General features: G+C 37.7%; 1 protein-coding gene across 2 annotated transcripts in view; it reads right to left on the bottom strand.

Moving 5' to 3' along the window:
• Nucleotides 1–343: 343 nt before the first annotated feature.
• The window catches only part of LOC111698426 (sushi, von Willebrand factor type A, EGF and pentraxin domain-containing protein 1), a 42,654-nt gene continuing 20,595 nt past the window's right edge, over nt 344–22,402 (bottom strand). For both annotated transcript variants that reach the window (XM_023468766.1, XM_023468764.1), the window contains exons 17-37: nt 16,086–16,192; nt 15,398–15,561; nt 15,179–15,321; nt 14,634–14,745; nt 14,019–14,106; nt 13,769–13,937; nt 11,910–13,666; nt 9,895–9,994; nt 9,008–9,128; nt 8,414–8,563; nt 3,077–8,349; nt 2,950–3,009; nt 2,641–2,841; nt 2,471–2,562; nt 2,295–2,366; nt 2,033–2,120; nt 1,466–1,571; nt 1,218–1,344; nt 887–1,028; nt 687–789; nt 344–451 (exon numbers count right to left, since the gene is read on the bottom strand). In XM_023468766.1, the coding sequence (XP_023324534.1) occupies nt 393–451; nt 687–789; nt 887–1,028; nt 1,218–1,344; nt 1,466–1,571; nt 2,033–2,120; nt 2,295–2,366; nt 2,471–2,562; nt 2,641–2,841; nt 2,950–3,009; nt 3,077–8,349; nt 8,414–8,563; nt 9,008–9,128; nt 9,895–9,994; nt 11,910–13,666; nt 13,769–13,937; nt 14,019–14,106; nt 14,634–14,745; nt 15,179–15,321; nt 15,398–15,561; nt 16,086–16,192 (9,234 nt within the window). In that variant the 3' untranslated portion in view covers nt 344–392. The remainder of the gene's footprint in view (nt 452–686; nt 790–886; nt 1,029–1,217; nt 1,345–1,465; nt 1,572–2,032; nt 2,121–2,294; nt 2,367–2,470; nt 2,563–2,640; nt 2,842–2,949; nt 3,010–3,076; nt 8,350–8,413; nt 8,564–9,007; nt 9,129–9,894; nt 9,995–11,909; nt 13,667–13,768; nt 13,938–14,018; nt 14,107–14,633; nt 14,746–15,178; nt 15,322–15,397; nt 15,562–16,085; nt 16,193–22,402) is intronic.

Genomic DNA, 22,402 nt, shown 5'->3' with positions numbered 1-22,402 from the left:
AATTTTGAATGATCGCATGTTATTGATGATTTTAAATCATAAATTATAAAAAAATGCTAAATCAGTTTAGCAATTAACTAAACTCAATCTGTGGTCTATTAACATAAAAAACAATAACTATGAGTTACATATATACACAGAAACTGATAATTAGCTCTACAACTAAAATGTATAATGCCTGGTAGGCGGGGGGTCAACTGTCGACAAATAAAACTGGGTATATCAGTAGAAATGGAATCAAGAATTTAAAACATCATCACGTGACGCGGATTTGAGCAGGTTTTGATTACATATCGGGAGTATGAGGGCAGGATGTGTTATGTTTAGTCCTAGTATTTTTTTCTATCTGCCCAAGAGCAGAGAAGTTCTTGTGTTGTTGGATATTCTAAATTTTAATTTCTCCCGTCATCAGATTCGCTGGTGGTTTCAGCTGCGCTGGTCTTGCTCTTTTCTAAATATATAAAAAATTGAATCTTAAACTTTGCATGTGTTGAATCTATTAATAGATAGAACAATGTGTAATAGCAAGGAAAAACTATGCAATCTATTAGAAGTATATCTAAATCTACAAAAAAGTAAGTATTTTTGCTTAAAGCTTACAATGTCCATAAAAAATATTCACTTTTATTCCCTTTTTTGAGATAACAGTACTATAAAAAATAAATGTTTTATAAGTTTAGGCATACCTTTCTTCCCGTTGTAAGCGTGCCTACGAAGCCTGTCATAAAGCTCTTCTTTGTTTCCATAAAGACTTGCGTTGGATCGAGCCAGCGAGTTCATCTTCGCTTCCTAACAAAACAAACGTGTATTTTAAAATACAATTGTAGAAATTTTCGCGGATTTCTTAGAATTTGACTTTTCCCCGGATTTTTTTTTGATTTTCTACCTTGTTATATCCTTCTCCGTAGAAGTTTGGCATATCCCATCCATCCTCTTCATCGTCGTAATAGTGGGCGTATGTACTGTGGTGGGAGGGGGCAATACTTTCAGCATAGGGGGCAGGGGCTCCATAGTAGAAATTTACTCCACTAAAAACACAAGTTATTAGCTATGTATGTAATTAAAAGGAATATTTAACAGTACACAGTATGAAAGACAAATGTATAGATTTTAGAATAAGTTCAAGACCAAAAAATGCATCGGTTCAGTTTGTTGCACTGGTAAATTGATCTCGGGTCGTCTTCCTATTTGAATATTTTGGGTGGGTTATTGTTTACCTGTGAGCGACCTCTGCACCAGGTCCAAGACCGGATTTCTCAGGTGCGCGCCTTCTAGTTGCACGTACACAAATCATCCAGATGAGCAGTACGAGCAAAACAATGAAAATGACAGCACCAGCAATACCTGATTAAAAAATAATATATTTTTCTACATTTAAGATCTTTATATTTATTTCAAATAATCAGGTAACTTAAATCATAAATATTTATTTGTTAAGAATTGTTAAATAATATGAGCTTCATACCTCCTGAAATGTATGCAAACTCAGATTTTTCCTCGCAGTTTGGTCCAGTGAAGGATCCTATACACTGGCAGTAAGGAGATCCAAATTTATCCTTCAAACACTCTCCCTAGGAAAAAATTATTTAAAACTTTACTTTCATTTTTAATTTAGTTTCTCTTTCTTTCCTACATACATTTCTCTCTCCCCATACATCTCTCCCGCTATCTCAATTTTTCTCTGTGACCTACCTCATTTCTGCATCTGCCCTCACATGAATCCCTACAGTCTCCGACTTGTCCATTTCATGGTAACCTACCTCATTTCTGCATCTGCCCTCACATGAATCCCTACAGTCTCCGACTTGTCCATTTCATGGTAACCTACCTCATTTCTGCATCTGCCCTCACATGAATCCCTACAATCTCCGACTTGTCCATTTCATGGTAACCTACCTCAGTTCTGCATCTGCCCTTACATGAATCCCTACAGTCTCCGACTTGTCCATTTCATGGTAACCTACCTCATTTCTGCATCTGCCCTCACATGAATCCCTACAATCTCCGACTTGTCCATTTCATGGTAACCTACCTCATTTCTGCATCTGCCCTCACATGAATCCCTACAGTCTCCGACTTGTCCATTTCCGTCATATCCTAGTTTACACTGGCAGCTGTGCCTGCAAAATTATTAGTTTTATATTTTTGATTGTATGATAAAAAAGTTTTAATATTTTATATTTAAAATTCAAACTGTTATCAAATCAAATCACATCTTAAAAGGATGACTTAAAGCTCCTAAATGAGGGTTTAAGTTTAAAATTTAAACACTTAAATGATAAGCTCAAACTTACGTGTTGTTTGATGGGTGGAACAGACAATCTGCATTACGATCACATAGTTCCTCTCCTCCAGCTACCTTACACCTGAATCAGTTCAAATATTGGTGGATGTAAAAAAAATTGAAACAATAAAAGACGACATTTGAAAACATTAAAAACCCTTTTAACAATTTAATTGTGTTTGTTACCTGTTAGTACACATAGAGCTATCCACTGCTCCCTCCTCCTTAGTAGATGTATCTGATGCACACTGCTTACATTGAGTTTGTTGTTCCTCGTCCTAATAAACAATATAAATTAAAAAATTTTCCTTAACAAAGTTTAAAAAGTCAAACACATTATTTGTTTTTAAACTAACCTGATAGTAACCCCTTGGACAGAGAGTGCAAGAGTTGACCGTAGCATTGAGATAAGATCCCTTCAAACAGATAGGTAGAGAACAATCAGATATATCAGAGCTAGCAACCTTAGCTGTTGTAAAACCAGCGGGACAACGCGCGCAGGCCAGCTGAATACCACGGCTTCTATAGGTTCCAAGGGGACAGCTTACACAATCACCCTAAAATTAAACAAAAATTGTAAGACAAATCAAAGGAAAGAATTATTATAAAAGTTGAATATTCATTCAAATAGCAAATAATTGGTGATAAATAAGCATCCAATTTACCTGAAGGTCAAGCTGTTGACCGTCAGCACATTCAGGTTTGCATTCATCCTTAGTCATTGCCTAAAAAAGAAGATTATAATACATTAAGATCATAGAGATAAAATAATGCTCAAGAAATTTGTTTTACCTCTTTAGTTCTTGTTGTCAGTCCATTGCCGCACATAATACAGGAGAACTTGCCAGAGTTAGGTTGATATCTACCATGACCACAAGGACGGCAAAGGCCGGTCACTTCATCATAATATTTTCCAGCCGAGCACTCCTCCTTACAGTCTGATTGCTTTGTAGATGCTTCTGATTGTGTGACTCCGGGATTTCCGTTAATTTCAGGACACGTTGTGCACTGTATTTGAGCTTGCTTACTGCTGTACTGGCCTAGAGGGCACTTCTGACAGGTTCCTCTGTTGAAGAAGGTCCCCTCTGGACAAGGTACACAGGAGCTGTCGACAACAACGGAGCCTGGTGGACAAGAGAAGGATGGTTCAAGAAAAATAGATGTTTTGTCCAATAATGTGCCAGGAAGAGTTTCATCAACATTAAGATTAGTGTTCTCAAGAAGGATGGATTGTAAGAGTTGATCAATCTTAGCCCTTTGCCCATCACTGTTTACAGCTTCATCTCCTTCCAGGGTTGGGAAAGAAATCTCAAGATCATAAGCTTGCTCCTGTTCTCCAATCTGTCTCTTGACTCTGTCCTTTTTGATACAATCAATATTGACTCCAAGTCCTTCACAGTCCTTCTCACTAATCTTGTCACATGTTGAGAATCTCCATTCTTTGTTGAGGTCTTCCAATGCAGAAATAATCTTATTTTTGAGCACTCCATGTCCCTGTTTACTGCAAAGTACAGATGCCAAGTATTGAAGTTTTATGGTGTATATCTTCTGTGCTGGTTTGGCAGCAGAACAAGCAGGGTAAACAAAAGGAACAGCAGGGTCTTTGTTTGGATTTGGTCTCCAGAACCCTTCAGCACCACAGGTGTAGAACTGGGGAACAGGTTGAGAGAACTTCATGCCTTCATCGCATTCAATCCTGCAGACCTTAAACCTACCTCCTGGACCCCAATCATCACAGATTTGAGATCCAGATTGAGGAGGGTCAAGAGGTGGGCAAAACGATTCAAGAACATAAATCTTGAAACTACAATCAACTGAGTTATCAGAGTTGTCATATGCAATATAAGATATGTCATAGGTTCCCCAGTGAAGGGCATTACCCGGAGCAAGGCTGGGTCGGAGAAGTCGGGAAATATTGACATTATCGCTAAACCTTGGTTCATCCCAGTTAACAAAAGCAGTTCCGTTGGTGGTTGCAACCCAGATATCTCCAGGACAATAAAGTACCTCAGGAGCGATCTTGTCTTGATCTAACTGTTGACAATCAGGTCCAGTGTATCCAGGCTCACAACGTCTATCTCCACAAACACTTGGCATAATTCTCTCAACTCCACCCACAGTTTTGTCATATCCAGCCCATCTTAATATTAAGCCAGGGAACAACACCTGTGAGTTTCTGCAAGATTTAACCTGTCTAGGGATCTCCAGCTGTGTGTCCAGGGCTCTATCCCAAATCTGGACACGGGTCAGTTTTCCATGAAATCCTGATTCTGTCCTTGTCCTGCCATCATCTGATTCCTCACTTCCCAGAGTTACATACCCATACTTGGGCAGCATCTGCTCAGATCCATAAAACTCCTTTTTGTCAGCAATTACACTGTCAGCTGTTAGAATTACATTACCAGTGTAGGAAGACCAGGTGAGAGCAACATGATGCCATTGTCCATCAGCAACTGGAATGTAAGATGGGAATTGTAGGAACACTGGTTCTTCATTATCAAACAGATGGACATAAACTCCACTATTCTGAGCCTGCAGAAGGATCTGACGATCAATTGGATAGTATTCATGTGAAACTGAGTAGAGAGTAAAGTAAGTTCCGGTTTCTCCAATTGTATCAAACTGAACCCACATAGCAATAGATAGCTCAGGTGTTCCGAGTTCAAAGGGAACAACTAGAGATGCACTGGAAGATTTACTTTCATCTGTAAAATGAAGATCATATTTAATTGTGATCTGTTTTCGACAGTCTTCTCCAGTCAGGTTAAAGGGGCATTTACAATAGAAGTCATTGGTGAGGTCAATACATGTAGCAGTTGGAGGACATCTACCAAGAGCACAATCATCAATGTTTTCATCACAGTTCTCTCCAGCATATCCATCAGGACAAATACACTTGTATCCTACACCATTATCAATACAAGTAGCACCATTTTTGCAAGCATTAGCAGCACAGGCATCATATTCATACTGACAACCAACTCCAGTATAGTCCTTAGAGCAGGAGCAATTCAATCCATAGCCAAGGTCTTTGCAAGCTCCACCATTCATACAAGGATCTCCAATACATCTCTGAGGAGAAGTTTCACACCTTTTGCCATCAGTTCCAGAGGGACAAGCACAGAACACATCTTGGAAGAGATTAACACAAAGAGCATTATTCTCACAAGTAGATTCATCACACCGCTGTTCATCAATCTCACACCGTTTTCCCTCCCAGCCAATTGGACACTGGCACTCAAAATCACCAACAAGGTCTCGGCATCTTCCACCATTTCTGCAAGGAGAAGAAGCACAATCATCCACATTAGTCTGGCAGAATTCTCCAATATATCCGTCTCGACATTTGCATTCATATCTGTTATCAAGATCCAGACACTGTAGCGTTCCAGTTGGATCACAGGGCGCAGTACTACACTCATCATTTTCGTTCTCACAGGTTGGTGTGCTAGAAAACCCAGGTCTACATTCACATACAAAAGAATCTAGATTGCTCTTGCATGTTCCACCATTCTTACATGGTTCATCCACACAATAGTCAATGGTATGCTGGCAGTTTTTACCTGTATATCCAGGTTCACAGGAACAAGTATACCCATTAACCTGGTCTACACATAAACCATTGTTCACACAGGGGTTGCTGGCACAGTCATCAATATTAATATCACAATCAGCTCCAGTCCAACCAGTCTCACAGATACATTCATATCTGAACAGTTTATCTATACACATTCCTCGGACACAGGGTTCATCCACGCACAGGTCAACCTTTTCTTCACATCTTTTACCAGAAAACCCATTTGGACAATCACATTTAAAGTCATTTACCAGGTCGGTACAATTTCCTCCCAACAAACATGGCTGCTCTAAACAATCATCAATATTGTTTTCGCAAACTGTTCCCTCCCATCCCTCTGGACACTGGCAGGTGAACCTTCCCTGTGGCAGGGTCTTGCAGGAACCTCCATTATTACAAGGGTTTCCATTCTCGGAGCACGGATCTTCAGTAACATCACAATTCTCTCCCTTAAAACCATCTCTGCACAGACATTCAAAATTTCCTGGACCAGGCAGGTTTTTGCACATAGCTCTGTCTGGGCAGGTTCCCTCAACACAGTCTGAAACTTCCTCTTGACATTGAAGACCGGAAAATCCTTCTGCACAGTCACACCTATAGCTCTGAGGTAGATCAACACAAGTAGCTCCATTATAACAAGGTCTTGAAGCACATTCATCAACATCAACCTCACAATATTGACCGGCGAACCCAGCTGGACAGTAGCATTTAGATCTATGAAAGATGGGCACACAAAGTCCTCCATGCATACAGAGATCGTCATCACAATCAATAGCATTGCAGTCATCCTTACTTGCTGCTCCAGTGGTCAGGGTTTCCTCTCCAGACTGGCACTTGAAGCATTGTCTCTGTCCACTAAGAGGTTGGAAATGATTAACAGGACAAGGAGCACATGGAGCAAGTCCAGTAGGACTGTAGTATCCAGGAGAGCATTTTTCTTGGCATAAATCAGGACTGTTTGCTCCAGGCTGGAAAGTAAACATACCAGCAGGGCAGGTGGCACATTCTCTGAAACCATCAACTGGGGGTTCCTGAGAGAAGCTACTTCGGGGGCATTCCAGACAGGGAACCAGACCAGTTGGGCTGTATGTTCCATATCCACAGACTGGAACACAATCTCCTTCAGTTTTAGATCCCTCATCCCTAGTCCATCTACCAACTGGGCATTGTTTACAGGATCCTTGTCTTGCTTCATCTTGATATTGTCCTTTGGGACATCTAGTGCAAGCTGTTTCTCCTTGCTCGGCAAAGAATCCTGCAGGGCACTCAAGACAACGGGGAACAAGAGAAGAGGCAATCTTATTAAGAACTTCTCCCTCACTGCAAGCAAATCCTCGAGATACTCCAGAACTCATGGCAGTCAAAGTTGGACACTGTTCTCCAACATCAACCTTTGTGAGAGCTTCAATAACTTCATTGGTACCAATGGTCAGATCAAAGATGAGTGAGTGGGTTTGTCCACAGAGCTCATATATCCTAGGCTGAGAGATGCTTGGGTCAACCATCATAGTGTAGATTAGATCCAGATTGTTACCTCTTACATCTCCAATCATTGTTTTCTTAAAGTTGACTTGAATGTTGACTCCACCAGCAGAGCAACGTCTGGTCAGGACCTGACTCAAAGCTTCATAGTTCTGTTCAACATTAGCAATATACTGATCATAGCATTCAGATGGAACTTCAGCACTCTGAGTCTTGTATGTCATTGTAGCAACAACATCGTAGGTGGATTCCCTGGTATTCTCTGTAACACAGTCAGGAACAACACGAGATGGTGTCCAGTCTGATTTTGGCTCAGTATTCTGACAGGAATAAGTCAACTGTTGTTGTCCATCTGTAAACCTGAAACCAGGTCCACAGGTTGCTGTGCATTCATATCCATCAGGACGACCTTCACAGTTAATATCTCCATTTGCAGGTGGTTTGAGCTCCCAAGCTACACAAGGTGTTGGCTGAATAGCTACTTGGAAGTGACAGGTTGCTACATTATCATTTTTGTCTCGGGCATATACAGTAACATTCTCATAGTCTCCGGTCTTAATCAGAGCTCTTTCAGGGGAGAAGGTAATAGTAACCTCTCCAGAAGGATCACTTGCATTGACTTGACCCCGCAGATTTTTGAAATTGACTGGATATTCAGTTTTCTCTTCCACAAGCTCAATCACAAAACTTTGCGGGCAGGTGAGAGTGGGAGGAGTATCATCAGGAACAGTAAGATTAACCTGACAAATTGCAACATTCCCATCATAATCATATGCAAAGTATTCAATCATCATGTCCTCAAACGTAGAGAGGGGTAGGCTGAAACCCTCAGGTTTAACATCAGTCCTTGCAATACTTCCAGAATTATCCACAGCCACAGGTTGTGTAAAGTTTACGGGTAAAATGAACCCATTTGGACCCTTTTCTACAACAATTGGATGAGCAGGACAGTTTCTGAATGCAGGGGGCTCATTGTCAACACAGAAGGGGAAACCATTGTTGAAACCTAAATAATATTTAAATAAGAATAAATTAACGAAGTTAAACCAAACGTAAAAAATGTTCATTACCTAAATGTCTATTTTCCTTTGGTTCATCTTCACATCCCATTAGCTCAAATTTCAAGCATGGATTCTTGTCAAAACTTACAATACCCAGGATGACAAAGCGGGCACGCACAGGCAAGGGTAGAGTGATCATTGCCAGTTCACCATAGTTTCCTAAATACACGTTCATAAACACTAAATATAGAAATAAATTAATGTGAATTTAAAATCTAAGCTTTAATGATGAGTTTTCCAATTAATTATGAGTGACTAGTTTTTTAAAAACATTTTAGTGAGTAAATTTCCGTAAATTTTAAGAATACATTTTCCGCCATTGTTTTTTTTTGATAATAGTTAAAGCACTGTCGTTACTCAACTCCTTATTCATTAACCTTAATGTTAAAAGCAGTCCCTTTAATTACCTGGATCCCTGGCAGTAAGATTAATGTTAAAGGCAGTCCCTTTAATTACCTGGATCCCTGGCAGTAAGATTAATGTTGATGACGGTCCCTTTAATTACTAGGATCCCTGGCAAAAAGATCAATGTTGATGATGGTCCCTTTAATTACCTGGATCCCTGGCAGTAAGATTAATGTTGATGACGATCCCTTTAATTACCTGGATCCCTGGCAGTAAGATTGAAGTTGGGAAAGTAAACAACGTAATTATCCTGTTCATCCTCCTTGTAGAAGAACCTAATCTCTGTAGGACGACCGACCACATCGTCAGTAATTACTCCCTAAACAATGCAGATCTTAGATATTGACAAGAAGTTTTGTTTTGTTTAAGAGAATGAAATATCATAATAAATGATCATGACAAGTATTATTGCATAAATATTTTGTAGAGCAGTTCCTCTCTTGACCTTCATATTTTTTATTCAATCATTTTCTAGGAACTAGGATTGAAAATAGCTACAAAATCTTCATGAATTATTTTACACCCTCTAAATTTATAAATGAAAAGAATTAGAAAAGAGCCTGAAAAACTTGCATTTAATTAAATCATTAGCATTACACCTCCAGAATTAAGAAGGATAGGCAATACATTAAAATATAAATGTGAACTAAGAACTTAAGTAGCTCTTTTCGTACCAGCCTAAATTCTCTTTCCGAACGAGAATAGTTAAACATCAAATCATTGCATGGTTTTAATCATGAAACAAGCTGACAAATATGAAACTAAACTATTGTGGAAGACGATGCCTGGCCGCGTTAACTAGTTCCACAAGAGTCAACAGAATAAGATAGAACGGATACGGGGCATAGTACTGATAAAACATCTACACGTGTGATTTCGATATTGACTCTAGTTCTGAACCCTCTAGTAATAAGTTATAAGAAATATATATATACTGGAAGTTATTTATGCGTTGTTATTTAGAGTCTGACTCACGTCCTCTATACTATAATATATTTAAAGATATGGATTCTGCAAATATCAGGTTGCAAATATATAAGGAATAGCAAATAGAGTTTAAGTTTACTGAATAGAATATTACCAACCTTGACAAGAATAGCTTTGACTCTATGTATAGTTCCTAGATCTACGGATACATAAGTAAATGCTTCCTGCTGACCACACCATCCAGTCACAGCGTTCAGTCTAATCAAATATAGAGATAATTGGAAGAAGAGACGAGAGGATGGGATGTGATGGTTCTAAAACCTGTAGAAGAAAGGATGGAAAAGGATTGTATGGAGGGAGAATGAAACCTGGAGAAAAGAAGAGAAAAAGAGAATGGGAAGTGTATGGAAGGTATTAAAATCTGGGGTTAAAAAGATGGAGGAGGATTTAATGGAGGGAGAATGAAAACTGGAGAAAAGAAGAGAAAAAGAGAATGGGAAGTGTATGGAAGGTATTAAAATCTGGGGTTAAAAAGATGGAGGAGGATTTAATGGAGGCAAAATGAAAACTGGAGAAAAGTAGAGGAAAAGAGGCTGAGAAGTGTGGGGAAGGTAATAAAACCAGAGAAAAGAAGAGGAAAAGAGGCTGGAAAGTGTAAAAGAAAAATGAAACCTGGAGAAAAGAAGAGGAAAAAAGGCTGGAAAGTGTGAAAGAAAAATGAAACCTGGAGAAAAGAAAAGAAAAAGAGGCTGAAAAGTTTTAAAGAAAAAGAATAGGAAAAGAGGCTGGAAAGTGTTAAAGAAAAATGAAACCTGGAGAAAAGAAGAGGAAAAGAGGCTGGAAAGTTTTTAAGAAAAATGAAACTTGGAGGAAAAAATAGGAAAAGAGGCTGGAAAGTGTGAAAAAAATGAAACCTGGAGAAAAGAAGAGGAAAAGAGACTGGAATGTAGGGATGGGACTAAAAACTGGAGAAAATAAGAATAAAAAGAGACTTGGAAGTATACAGAAGGGAATGAAAACTGAAGAAAATAAAAAAAAAATAGATAAAAATTTAAATAATATAAGGAAGATGAGGATGGGAAATGTAGAAGAACTATTAATGGAATAAAAGAAAATATAAGAAAGCTAGAAGATTTGCCCCACCCAACAAATAAATCTTATAATTACTTCAAATTTTTTAAAGAAATAAAATCTAACACAACTACACCCCAAATAACAATTTACAATTCTTGCAAATTTAAATAAAATTTCAAAATGAAAATTGAATTCAAAGTGGTTAAAATAAAATTTCACATCACGTTAAAAATAAAATTATTCAACTAGAAATTGTATGAGATGACACGGAAGAGTGGAAACGTTGACATGAAATATGCTTTTTATTCAGAAGAAATTTCATATGTTTATTATAAAACTATATGACCGGAACAGAAGAGTGGGAGAAGAGAGGGGGGGGTTTGTGAAAATCCAAAAGTTTAGTATTAAAGGTTGGAGGTTGTGAAGAAAACATTTTTATTCAAAATTCATTTTTGGATTTAAGTTTTTAAATCAAAAAACAACTTACATTTATAAAATAATTTGAAAGATGTAGAAAATACAAAATGTTATGTTTTAGTTTAGAGAAATGGTATTTATAATTCTGTCAATGTCAGGGCGTTGATATACTATCGTATATGTACGTCGTAAACGATTTACATACCATACCATTCTATGTTTAGTTGGGGTTGGGGTAATAAAATATGGGATATGAAAATGCTTTTTTCCTCTTTTAGCGACAGGAGAGTGGAGCATATAAAATGTGGGTCCGGGGGGGGGGGGGGGGGGTATGAAGGTAAAGAGATTTTTATAGGCAATTGTGGGACTTTTCATATCCGCAAGCTGAGAAATTTGTACGTGTGTGGTGTACACTGCAAGGTTTGCAACATTGGGCACTTGCCACAAACTCTGATTTTTGAATCACTATATCTTTTCAACCCATTGTCGTAGACCTTAGATATTTCAAACTATGAATTATGTTAAATAAAATAGTGCAAGTTTGAAATATCAAAGGTTTAAACCATCCTGTGGCAGAGATATAGGGATTAGAAATGTAAGTTTTTGGCAAAAACTGTTTTTTTACAGACAGACAAGCAAAGAATATATATAGATTTGTATCTGTATATGTAAGTAAAGGTACCTGATATTCTTTGCTTCGTAGTTTCCTCTCTCTGAAGTAGCATTGATAGCGGAGTCAGGAATAAGTCCACTAGTAATACCCAACGGTTTAACAATCTTGCATTCTGGCTGCTCAACGCACTCAATGGGCTGGGGGTTGATGGGAATGTATCCGGGCTTGGTGCAGGTGAACTGAACCTTGGATCCCTGCTCGTAGCTTTCAGAGATCTGGGTTCCGTCCGCAGGACGTCCGGGATCCTCGCAGACTGGTCCTTCACACCTTAGGTTTCCAAAGTCCCAAACTCCGTCCTCCATACAGGTGACAATATTGGTTTTTTTACTGCTCTGTCCAACCAGCCTGAAGGCTTCGTCCTTGCAGCCGAAAAAGAAGTTTGCCTGGTATCTGGTATCAATAAAATCTCCGTAGTCTGCTCCTGGTATAAGAGGTGGTACTCCGCAGTCTATCCTAGGACAGCTAGGTTCTGCTCCTGACAACCAGTAGTCCGGACTATCGGGTCGAGGATCATAAACACATTGCCTGAATCCAGCGGTGGTTCGTCGTCTCAAAGGTTTTCCCATCTGGTTACAGGTCAAACTGATGTTCTGTCCGAAGGGAATTTGAAGTTCTTCAGGTACTTCTCGTCTAACCTCTAATCCTTCAGCTGGATCATCAGCTAGTGATGTACAGGTTGCTTGGCGGCATTCTGGTACTGAACCGTTCCACTGTCCACTAGAAGTGCAGAGAAGTGACGGGTTTCCCTCCATGAGGTATCCGAAGTCGCACATGAACTTGATCATGTCTCCAAACCTGTAGTGCTCCTTGCTGGTCAGAATACGTCCATTTTTAGGGTAGTCCAGTGCAGGGCAGAGCTTTGGAACGCATGTCTTGTTTAACCTGTAGATATCTCCGTCTCTCTCTCCGGTTTCAAATTCGGGAATATAAAACTCAGATGTTCCGTCCTCAGTAAACAGTTCATAACCTACATTACACTTGCAGGAGAAGCCCCCGGCAGAGTTTAAACATTTCTGGTCACATCCACCATTCTTATCCAAGCATTCATTCACATCAGAGCAGGAGGTTCGGCTGCAGCCATTGATTTCAACTCGCATACATGGAGCACCTTCAAAGTTAATAATGTTTAACCGAACATATCTAGCTTCAATAGGATTAGGCAGGTTCATGATGGATTGAGAAGCTCCGTCCAGTACTCTAAACTCAACCTGAGATCCGTCAACATTTCTTAGCTCCTTGAATTTATCAGATAGTTGATCAGCATACATGAGTCGGATTGCACTGGGATATCCGAGTCTACCATCTAACCTTTGAACTCCTTGGGTCCTGAAACCACGAATAATGGTTGGAGCGCGTAGGTCTATAATGACATAATTTCCAAGGTTGGGGTCGGCTGCGACGGCAGGTCCCGCCTGTTGGGACACTCCGCACCATCCTAAACTAGAGCTGAGACGGACCATATTCTTACTGTATCCTTCCTCAGTACCAGATACATAGATGCTGGATTCAGGGAGACCACCGTTTGCTAGTCCTAGATCTATAACAGGTCGACACTCCAGTACTGGTTCCATACCCTCCATACACTTACAGTAGTGTGCACCATCAGTATTTACGCACTCTGTGCTGGAGAAATCACACTGGGGGTTGGCACACTCGTTGATGTCTTCACAGGTGGGAACGTCAATGAACTCCTCATCAGGACCGCAGGTGATGATGTTAGTACCAACCAGACGGAAACCCTTGTGACACCGGACATAAGCACGGTCCTATAGAATATAAGGTCAGAATAAGAAGAGGAAATGAAAAGAAATAATTAAAAATATAGTAAATCTCTGTTTTGTGATTAGATATTTGTAATTATCTAATACCTGGAAATAATATGATTTAGATTCATCCTCTATAAAACCGTTTTCTATCTCAGGCAACTTGAAACATTTCATCCTGGTGCAGGTTGGTACGAAGCTACTCCAGGTCCCGTTGCTCTGGCAGAGCAGGGTTGGGAGACCTGAACGCTCGTATCCCGGTTCACATTCATACCTGGATAGAGCAGATGAAAATATCATTAAGAGGGTGAGGGGGGGGGGATGATAAAAGTTTATTTAAGGTTCGTTTGCTCACCTGATAACAGTTCCGTAGTTGAGTCCCTTTCCTGCAAGTTGGTTTGGAACTGCATGCTCTACTTCAGGTAATGGAGGACACTTAGAGGCTAAACAATTCAATCAATTAATTAATCAATCAGTTAAGAATAAACAAGTTGCTGCTCCATTATTTCTGCCTTGAGTTGCAATTTATAAAGAATCAGCAATACAATATTGTATACAATATCTTTATTATATGTAGTATTGTACTATTGTATGGGTTCAGATAGAAAGGTTGATTGTAATGCCACTGTATTACACAAGTCTGTATTGTAAGTATGCTACGTGACAAAGAATGCAAAATATAGAATAGGTATTTAAAAATAATAATATCCATTAACCTTCATGACGTATGGGAAATTCACAAAAACTAAAATGAAAAAGATAAGGTGGGGGGGGGGGAGATTGAAATGAAACAACAAAATAAGTAAAACTGAGATGGTTTAACATCTATCATAATAGTCATAATAAGAGTATTAAGAGATGAGATCTGCAAGAAGCCCCAGCTTAGGCCACCGAGACCGACTAGAGGTAGCGTCCGATCAGTACCGATAAGATAATAATGATTTATAACCCTTAACATATATCAGCGGACCTTGACAGTTAGGTAGAGGGCTCCAGCTGCCATCCTCTAGACACGTGATAGATTCTAGAGGATTTCCGCTAGGGAAGGAGAAACCAGCATAACATTGATACAGAGCTACACCCTGAATATAGTTGAGTTAATTCAAAGATCAAGAACAGATTATGAATAATCATTATAAGGATTTTAGGATCAGGATTCGGATCTAAGGATCAAATTGGGATTGTAAAATCAGGCTTGGAATCTGAGTATCAGGATAGAGATCTTAAGGTCCAAAAAAAGGATCTGGGTCTAAAAAGGGACCTTCGGACAAATTAGGGATTTAAAGAACAAGATAGGGATCTAAGGAATCCAAAATAATGTCTAAAAAAGGGACCTTAGGAGCAAACTAGGGATATTAGGACCAAGATAGGGATCTGAGAGCTCTGCTTTTGATATATAAATCAGTAATGAGATCTTTGGATAATGTTTAGAATCTTTTAATCATGATCAGATTCATAATTTAAGTCAGAAGTTTATGTGATTTTCATCCAGGACTTGGAATGATTATATTTCACCTTGAATGTAACATTAGAAGCTTCTACAGCAAACCCGTTATCTATCTGTGGAACCGGTCCACAGTAAACAGTTTGACAAACAGGAATATATTCTCGATCCCAGGATCCTCCGGTCAAACAACGGATACGAATATCACGCACACCTACAAAAAAATTCAACCGTTGATAAAAAAATGTTTTTATAAAAACATAATTTACTTTAAAAAAATTTTTTTTTACCTGTGGCAAAAACTTGACCAGCTGGGCAAGTAAATGACACAACTGAGCCGAATGTAGTATCTCGGCTAGAAGCAATGGCTCCGGTTCCGGCAACAATATCCGGGCAGTCCGCAGAGTAGATGGCGGAGAACCCAACTCCGCCCTTGGTAGAGTCAGTGATAAACCTGAAAATTAACATATTAGATCAATCTTTAAAACATTCATATAATGAAAGTTTAATAATTTTTCTTACAACAAAAAAGTTTATGAAAACGCTTTCATGAGTAAGAAAGAAATTCAGATATCCAGCATTCAATATTCATTATTCATGCCGTAAGAACTACTATAAGGTTGATGTAAATTGAAAAGATGTCTGAATAGTATTTAAGATAAAAAACTATATGGGAAACAAGAATTCTAAAACTATTACAAAAGAATTGGGTCTTTGTCGCAAACTGAAATTTTCTAATCCCTGATGGTAAAACATATAATATTTCAAACTGATTTTTTTTGATCTAACAGAATTCAAAGTTTGAAATATCTAAGGTCCTAGACATTTGGTTGCAAAGATATAGGAATAATTATATCAGAGTTTGTTGCAAAGTCTCAATTTCTCGGGATGAAATGTAGCTGTTCAATAGATAAGTGAGAGGACAAAGCCAAAATGTCCGCCAAAAATGGTTAACAAAATTTAAAAAAACTGTCTAACCTAACATTAAGTTCTCCCCGCTCTGCAGACAGGGTTAGATCTGGAGTACTGTATCCGGTAAATCCGTCGTCGGGGTGAAGCTTTAATCCTCCTTCTCCATCAAACACCTAGAAAAGGATTAAATTAAATGTCTTTATTTAAACACCTACTTAAAAATACACATAATACCCTAACTGCCCTAAGTACCACTCAAAAATGTTCCTGAGAACCCCAAAAATCTCTACATTTGGCACATTTATCAATTTATTTCGGGTATTTTTCTTTACTTATCATTGCTTGATGGTCAATCTGGCATTCTTTGGCCGGACAGATAGTTCACAATCCCAAAAATGGGGGTATTTAGAGTTTTGAAATATTTAATTTAATAATAATTAAAATGTATGAACTTGTCTTAATCTATATAATAAAGCTATAATAAAACAGTCATATATATTTGTTTGTATGTCAGCTATAGGAGCTACAGCCGGCCAAACGACTGCACTGGACCGAAACTTTTTGAGGGACCCCTAAAGATTTTTAAATTAATTTTTTTACATTTCGATTTTAAAAATTCCACGGGCAACGCCAGGCACTTGAGCTAGTTCTACAATAATACCGAGTGTAGACTGTAAAATTAAAGAAACAATGCCAAGACAAGCAGACATTATACAGGTGGTATATACAAGTAATTGCCTTGTACAAGGCCTCTTCTAAACAATGCTTGGCTAGATTGTTCTATTAAAATACTGGCACAGATCAGCTTGTGCAGTGATATATCTAATTTTATAATGATGAGAGCTATTTGTTTAAGAAGATACATTGTAAAAACCATTTTGGTTTTAATTCAGTAACATTATATTTATAATCAGATTTCTCCTTATATTTCAATAAAACTTCTAGTTCAATATTAAAATTCTATAAAAGGTGAGATGACAGTTTTAATCCAACCCCTAAAAATACATATCCCCCCCCCCCCACCATAAGACAGGTGATCCCATTCTTGAAATATTAAAATATCGTGATTTGTGAGAACTACAGTGATACAGGGTCCTTTTAAAACAGAACTTTGACCCGTTAAACTTTCTAATTCCTCTGTTAGAAATGTGGTGGGGGGGGGGGGAGGGAATCTTACTAAATTATCCTCATCTTAGGTTGATTGACAGGCTAACGCCAATTTGAGGCTTTTATTTAGAAAATAATTGATTAGATGTGTGAGAAATATATGTTTGGACAATGTCTACTATCCAGGGTTTCAAGAGAGTGTACTTACATTTAATTTAATTCGTAAAAAATAGAACACAAAATGTTAAAATTGAAATGACATGAAACTTTTCCAGGTTTGATAAAAATACCCCCCCACACTCAAATGTTCGCCCCTAAAACTAAAAACCTGAAGAATTTAAAAGAAATTGTGGGAATATGGGAATATGCCAGGATTCCCAGTTTCACACTGCTGTCTAATATCTTACAGGTAAATTACTACTGTCTATTGTCTAGTGTCTAGCAGAAATCGGACATTATGTGTTGTTAATCCCTGTAGAAAGCATAAATCTATATATTTTGTGGTCTGACGGATTAAACTTAATTCTTAAAGGGACAGTAAAGGAAAAATGAAAGGGGGTATAGGCTGAAAGCTAATCACTTTAGCTCTTGATCGCGACTCATGAAAGTTATATCTGATGCTCCTATCTCGAGAAATTGATATAAAACTGTGTCAAATATATACGAAAATTAATATATATTAAATTTTGTATAAAAGTACTGGGTTTAAACAGATCATATTCAGCAAATAAGCAACCAATCTGAAAACGATGATATCCCAGAGAAAGCTAATTGTAAATTAGGTTTACTTTTATATTTGCTATTTCTATTTTCAATAGATTTAATTCATAATATTATTTTCACGTCCGTATTACTTGACCAGAAATTCCACCAATGGCAGTGCAGTAAAGTGGTCACGTGATACAGGCGGACACACGTGACCAGCATACTGCTCTGCCATTGGTGATAGTTCTGGTCACGTGATTTAAGTTTCAAATTTTCTAAATTTTACATATTTGAATTTTCGTATAATTTTAACACAGTTTTATATCAATTTCTCGAGACAGGAAGATCAGATAAAACTTTCATGGGTCGCGATCAAGAGCTAAAGTGATTAGCTTTCAGCCTATACCCCCTTTCATTTTTCCTTTACTATCCCTTTAAGGATAACCTTAAAGAACATTTTATCAAAAGTTGCAAAAAATCTGATCTTTGCCTACCAGTGCTTGAAGAAATACAAGTTACACCTTCAATTGTCATGTCATGTCATATGTCAAGTTTTCATTGTGGGTGTAGTTTAATGTATATTGAATAACCCTCTATGTACACTGTACTAAGTGTGTAGTTTAATGTATATTGAATAACCCTGTATGCACATCTAATCAGATTACAGTCAATACATCATCTTCTACATGTTTGTTGTTTTCATTTTCCAGCTTATCTCAATATTAATGCATGGTGTGGATACTAGACAGAAGACACGATACTAGATGTTTAAATGATACTGGATACTAGATGTAAGATAATATTGAAGTGCAGGATACTTGTTGCAAGTGATACTAGATACTGAATATAAGTACAGGATTCTTGTTGCTTGGTACTGGATATTGAATATAAGTACAGGATACTGGTTGCTTAGTACTGGATATTGAATATAAGTACAGGATACTAGTTGCTTAGTGCTGGATATTGAATAAAGTACAGGATACTACTTGCTTAGTACTGGATATTGAATGTAAGTATAGGGTACTTTTTGATTGCTACTGGATATTGGATATAAGTTGCTTTGTACGGCAATTATTGCATATAAGTACAGGATACTAGTTGCTTGCTACCGGATATAGAATATAAGTACAGGATACTAGTTGCTTAGTGCTGGATATTGTATAGAAGTACAGGATACTAGTTGCTTGGTACTGGATATTGAATATAAGTACGGGATACTAGTGACTTGGTTCTGGATATTGCATGTAAGTACAGGATAGTAGTTGCTTAGTACCATGGATATTATATAGAAGTAATGGATACTAGTTATATTGATACTGGATATTGGTTACTGGAAAAAAGCAAAAGTACAGGGCATATGCCATAGGGGTTTGGAAATGGATACTGAGGCAAGTGTATTTAAATAAAATAATCGGATAATCAAATTATAAATGCCCGCAGCGGATATCGAGATCAAGCTATCGGAATTCTGAGTATCCAACAAAAAAGTTAACAGCTCTGAACATACATTTAAATCCGTGGTTTTGAATAATGGTATTTTGCACCAAAGGAAACTGAGACTGGATCATCATGAGTAATTTGCAGTACTGAGTACACTACATACAAGTTTTAAGCCAAGCAACGGTTAATTGATACAATTGGTGCAATAATAAACCTCATTTATTTTCATAGCAAAACAAAATGAGAGTGAAAGTGTTTAGATGAGAAGGTGATGTAAGGGGGGGGGGAGATGACTAGTATTTTCTTGATCAATTTAAACACAATTCACAAGTTTTTATTCCCGCATCAGTATATTTATAAATCTATTAACATTGATTGATGTATTGTTAACGGTTCTAAATTGACATTAAACCAGGCCTGCTTTAAGGCAAATACATTCCAAACCTTCTTTTTATCTAACAATCTTGAGTCTGGCTTTCTCTAAACCTAACCTGGCTTGGAATACATGAGCTAAGCCGACCGAGGAATTTCAAGCTTGAGGCCTGATGCCTGATTTTATTTCCACGACAGATGTTAAAATATTTCGTGTTGGAAAGCACTAACGGAACATATAATACTCAAAACCAACTAAAAGTCCCCTTCAGGCCCCCCCCCCCCTCCCTGTCTATATTATATAAATCATATCATCTGGTTTTATAAAGAACTATGTTGATCTGTTGAGAGGGTATGAGAGAAAGCTGAACAAGTTCTAAACGGTTCTTTTCTTAAAACTAGTTTATTTAAATCCCACATTATACCGGACTATAGGCAAGGCCCAGTTTAAGGGCTTAGTGGGGGGAGGGGGGGGGGGGGTTAAAAAGAGAGGGAAAATAATATTTAAAAACAAGTTGTTAAAAACTTTCTTTAAAAAAATTATATAAAAAAGAAATGATATAGGTATGTAATTTTGAGTAAAAAATTATTAAAACAATAATTAAAGCTTTTCCATTTTTTGAAAAAATATATATTTAATACTCAAACGATAAGAATGTTTACAAACATGAAACAACTAAACCAAATTAAAACAAATTCGACCCCAACCTAGCTGTTGAGTCTGTTGCCATCACCCATATATTGGTCATCGAGAGAAATCTATAGTTGCAGTTTTTATATGAAGGAGGGCCCATCTTGACCTGGCGGCGTCATACAGTTAACGTTACAACGCTGCTTTATAACTGTATACAACAGGCCAATTTTACAGGCAAGTCCCTCAGGCGTTTGAAGAAATTTAAAAAAGATGTTGGGGCCTGATAAATATTTATTCTAAAATTGATATATGATCCAAAAAATATCAGATTAGAAAATGTAGAGATCTCAGATAAAGTATTGATTCTGAAAATTATAATGGATTGGCATAAACGTAGAGTGTTAATATTGAACGTGAGCAGAAACTAAGGAAAGAGAACTCCGAGATATAATTATGCGCACAGGATGAAGTTCTTGCAACATACTTGCTCATTCATAAATACACAGACTGCTCTGCGAAAACAGGAAGAAAACAATTAAGAACAACATAAAAAATACACACGGAAAAAATCAATCAAGGGGGGAGGCGTAGAAAAAAATTAGAATTTGTCATTTAAACTTTATTCAGATTTTACAAAGAAAACAAACCATTAGCCAGCATGAGAGATTGGCTTGGAATTAATTTAAAAAGTATTAAAGTAGAAGTAGAAAGAAAAATTAGGGTTGGGGAGAAAGATAGAACGTAGAAATAAAAATTAGGACTGGGGAGAAAGATAGAACGTAGAAAGAAAAGTGGACTGGGGAGAAAGATAGAAAGTAGAAATAAAACTGGACTGGGGAGAAAGATAGAACGTAGAAAGAAAAGTGGACTGGGGAGAAAGATAGAAAGTAGAAATAAAACTGGACTGGGGAGTAAGATAGAAAATCTTACTTAAAGAAAGATAAGAAGATGGATAAATTATAAGATTACATCACGGTTGTATTGAATCCAACCCCAGGATACGAGAAGGGAGGAAGGATGCGGGGTAAAAAGAGTAATGTGCGAAGCATGCACTGTTAAATAATTCTTCCCTGCGTTCTCATGTACACACACCAACTTGCTCAAGGTTCAAATACACCTGTGAGTGTTTGTGTGTAAATGAGTTTTCTCATTTTATGTTTACGACGTTGTTCTTTAGCACGTTAAAGTCTTTTCGGATGAAAATATTTCAAGTGCACGTGGATATTTTGTAATAAATCTTTCCGAGATTTTTTTACAACCCATATCACTCTTCACACCCTCCCATATTTACAGCTATATTTTGCCAACACATCCCCCCCCCCTTTCCAACCATTTAGAACCTCCTTTATATTCGTTTAATTTGCTCTCTCATCCCTAAAAACTTGTTGTGCTTAATTTCTTTTGTATCCCTCCCCTCCCTCCCCATCACTCTGTTATTTCTCCGTACCCTGTAAAAGTAATGGTTGATTTCTAAGAAAGTATTTCAATTTATTCTTTGTACAGTTTTGAGAAATGATTGTAGGATATTGGTGTTGCAACCCTACAGCACTCTTGTTTATTTTCTTCTCAACTATTTTATGTACCCCTCTGTAATAACTAATTATGAAATTTATGCAAGAAACTTCAAAAACAAAAACAACAACATTTATTCAGGAGAACTAAAGAGGGTAAGGAAGGTAAGGAGTGGTAAGGAGTGGGGAAGGGGTTAAAAAAGGAGTGGGGAAAGGGATGGAAGGGAGTGAGGGAAGAGGGTTAGCAGGGAGTGGGAAGAAGGTAAGCTTTGGGAGAAGGAACTAAAATGAGCTAACTAAAATAAATTTATAAAAATAAATAAATTTCCTTCTCCATTTCTTGCTTTTAACACGGGAAATCTGGATAAAAATTTGGTATTTTTTATGAAAATATTCACAAGATTGTCAACAATAAGCATAATAAGCCTGCTAAAATAGAAGGATAATAAATAGGATTTCTACCAAACTGCGTCCAGGGCGAATGCAGTGTGCGCGCCTAAAGTTTCTCGTGTGCGCAAAAACTTGACTAAGAGCAATGAGCAAAAACCAGGTCCGAAGGCAGAACAAAAACTCGCACAGAAAAACGGGGCATTTAAATACATTAAACCCCGGCA

Source organism: Eurytemora carolleeae, unplaced genomic scaffold, assembly GCF_000591075.1.
Source record: "Eurytemora carolleeae unplaced genomic scaffold, Eaff_2.0 scaffold50, whole genome shotgun sequence".
NCBI lineage: Eukaryota > Metazoa > Arthropoda > Copepoda > Calanoida > Temoridae > Eurytemora > Eurytemora carolleeae.
Note: the sequence above shows the minus strand (reverse complement) of the source record. Positions and strands in the feature narration are given on the sequence as shown.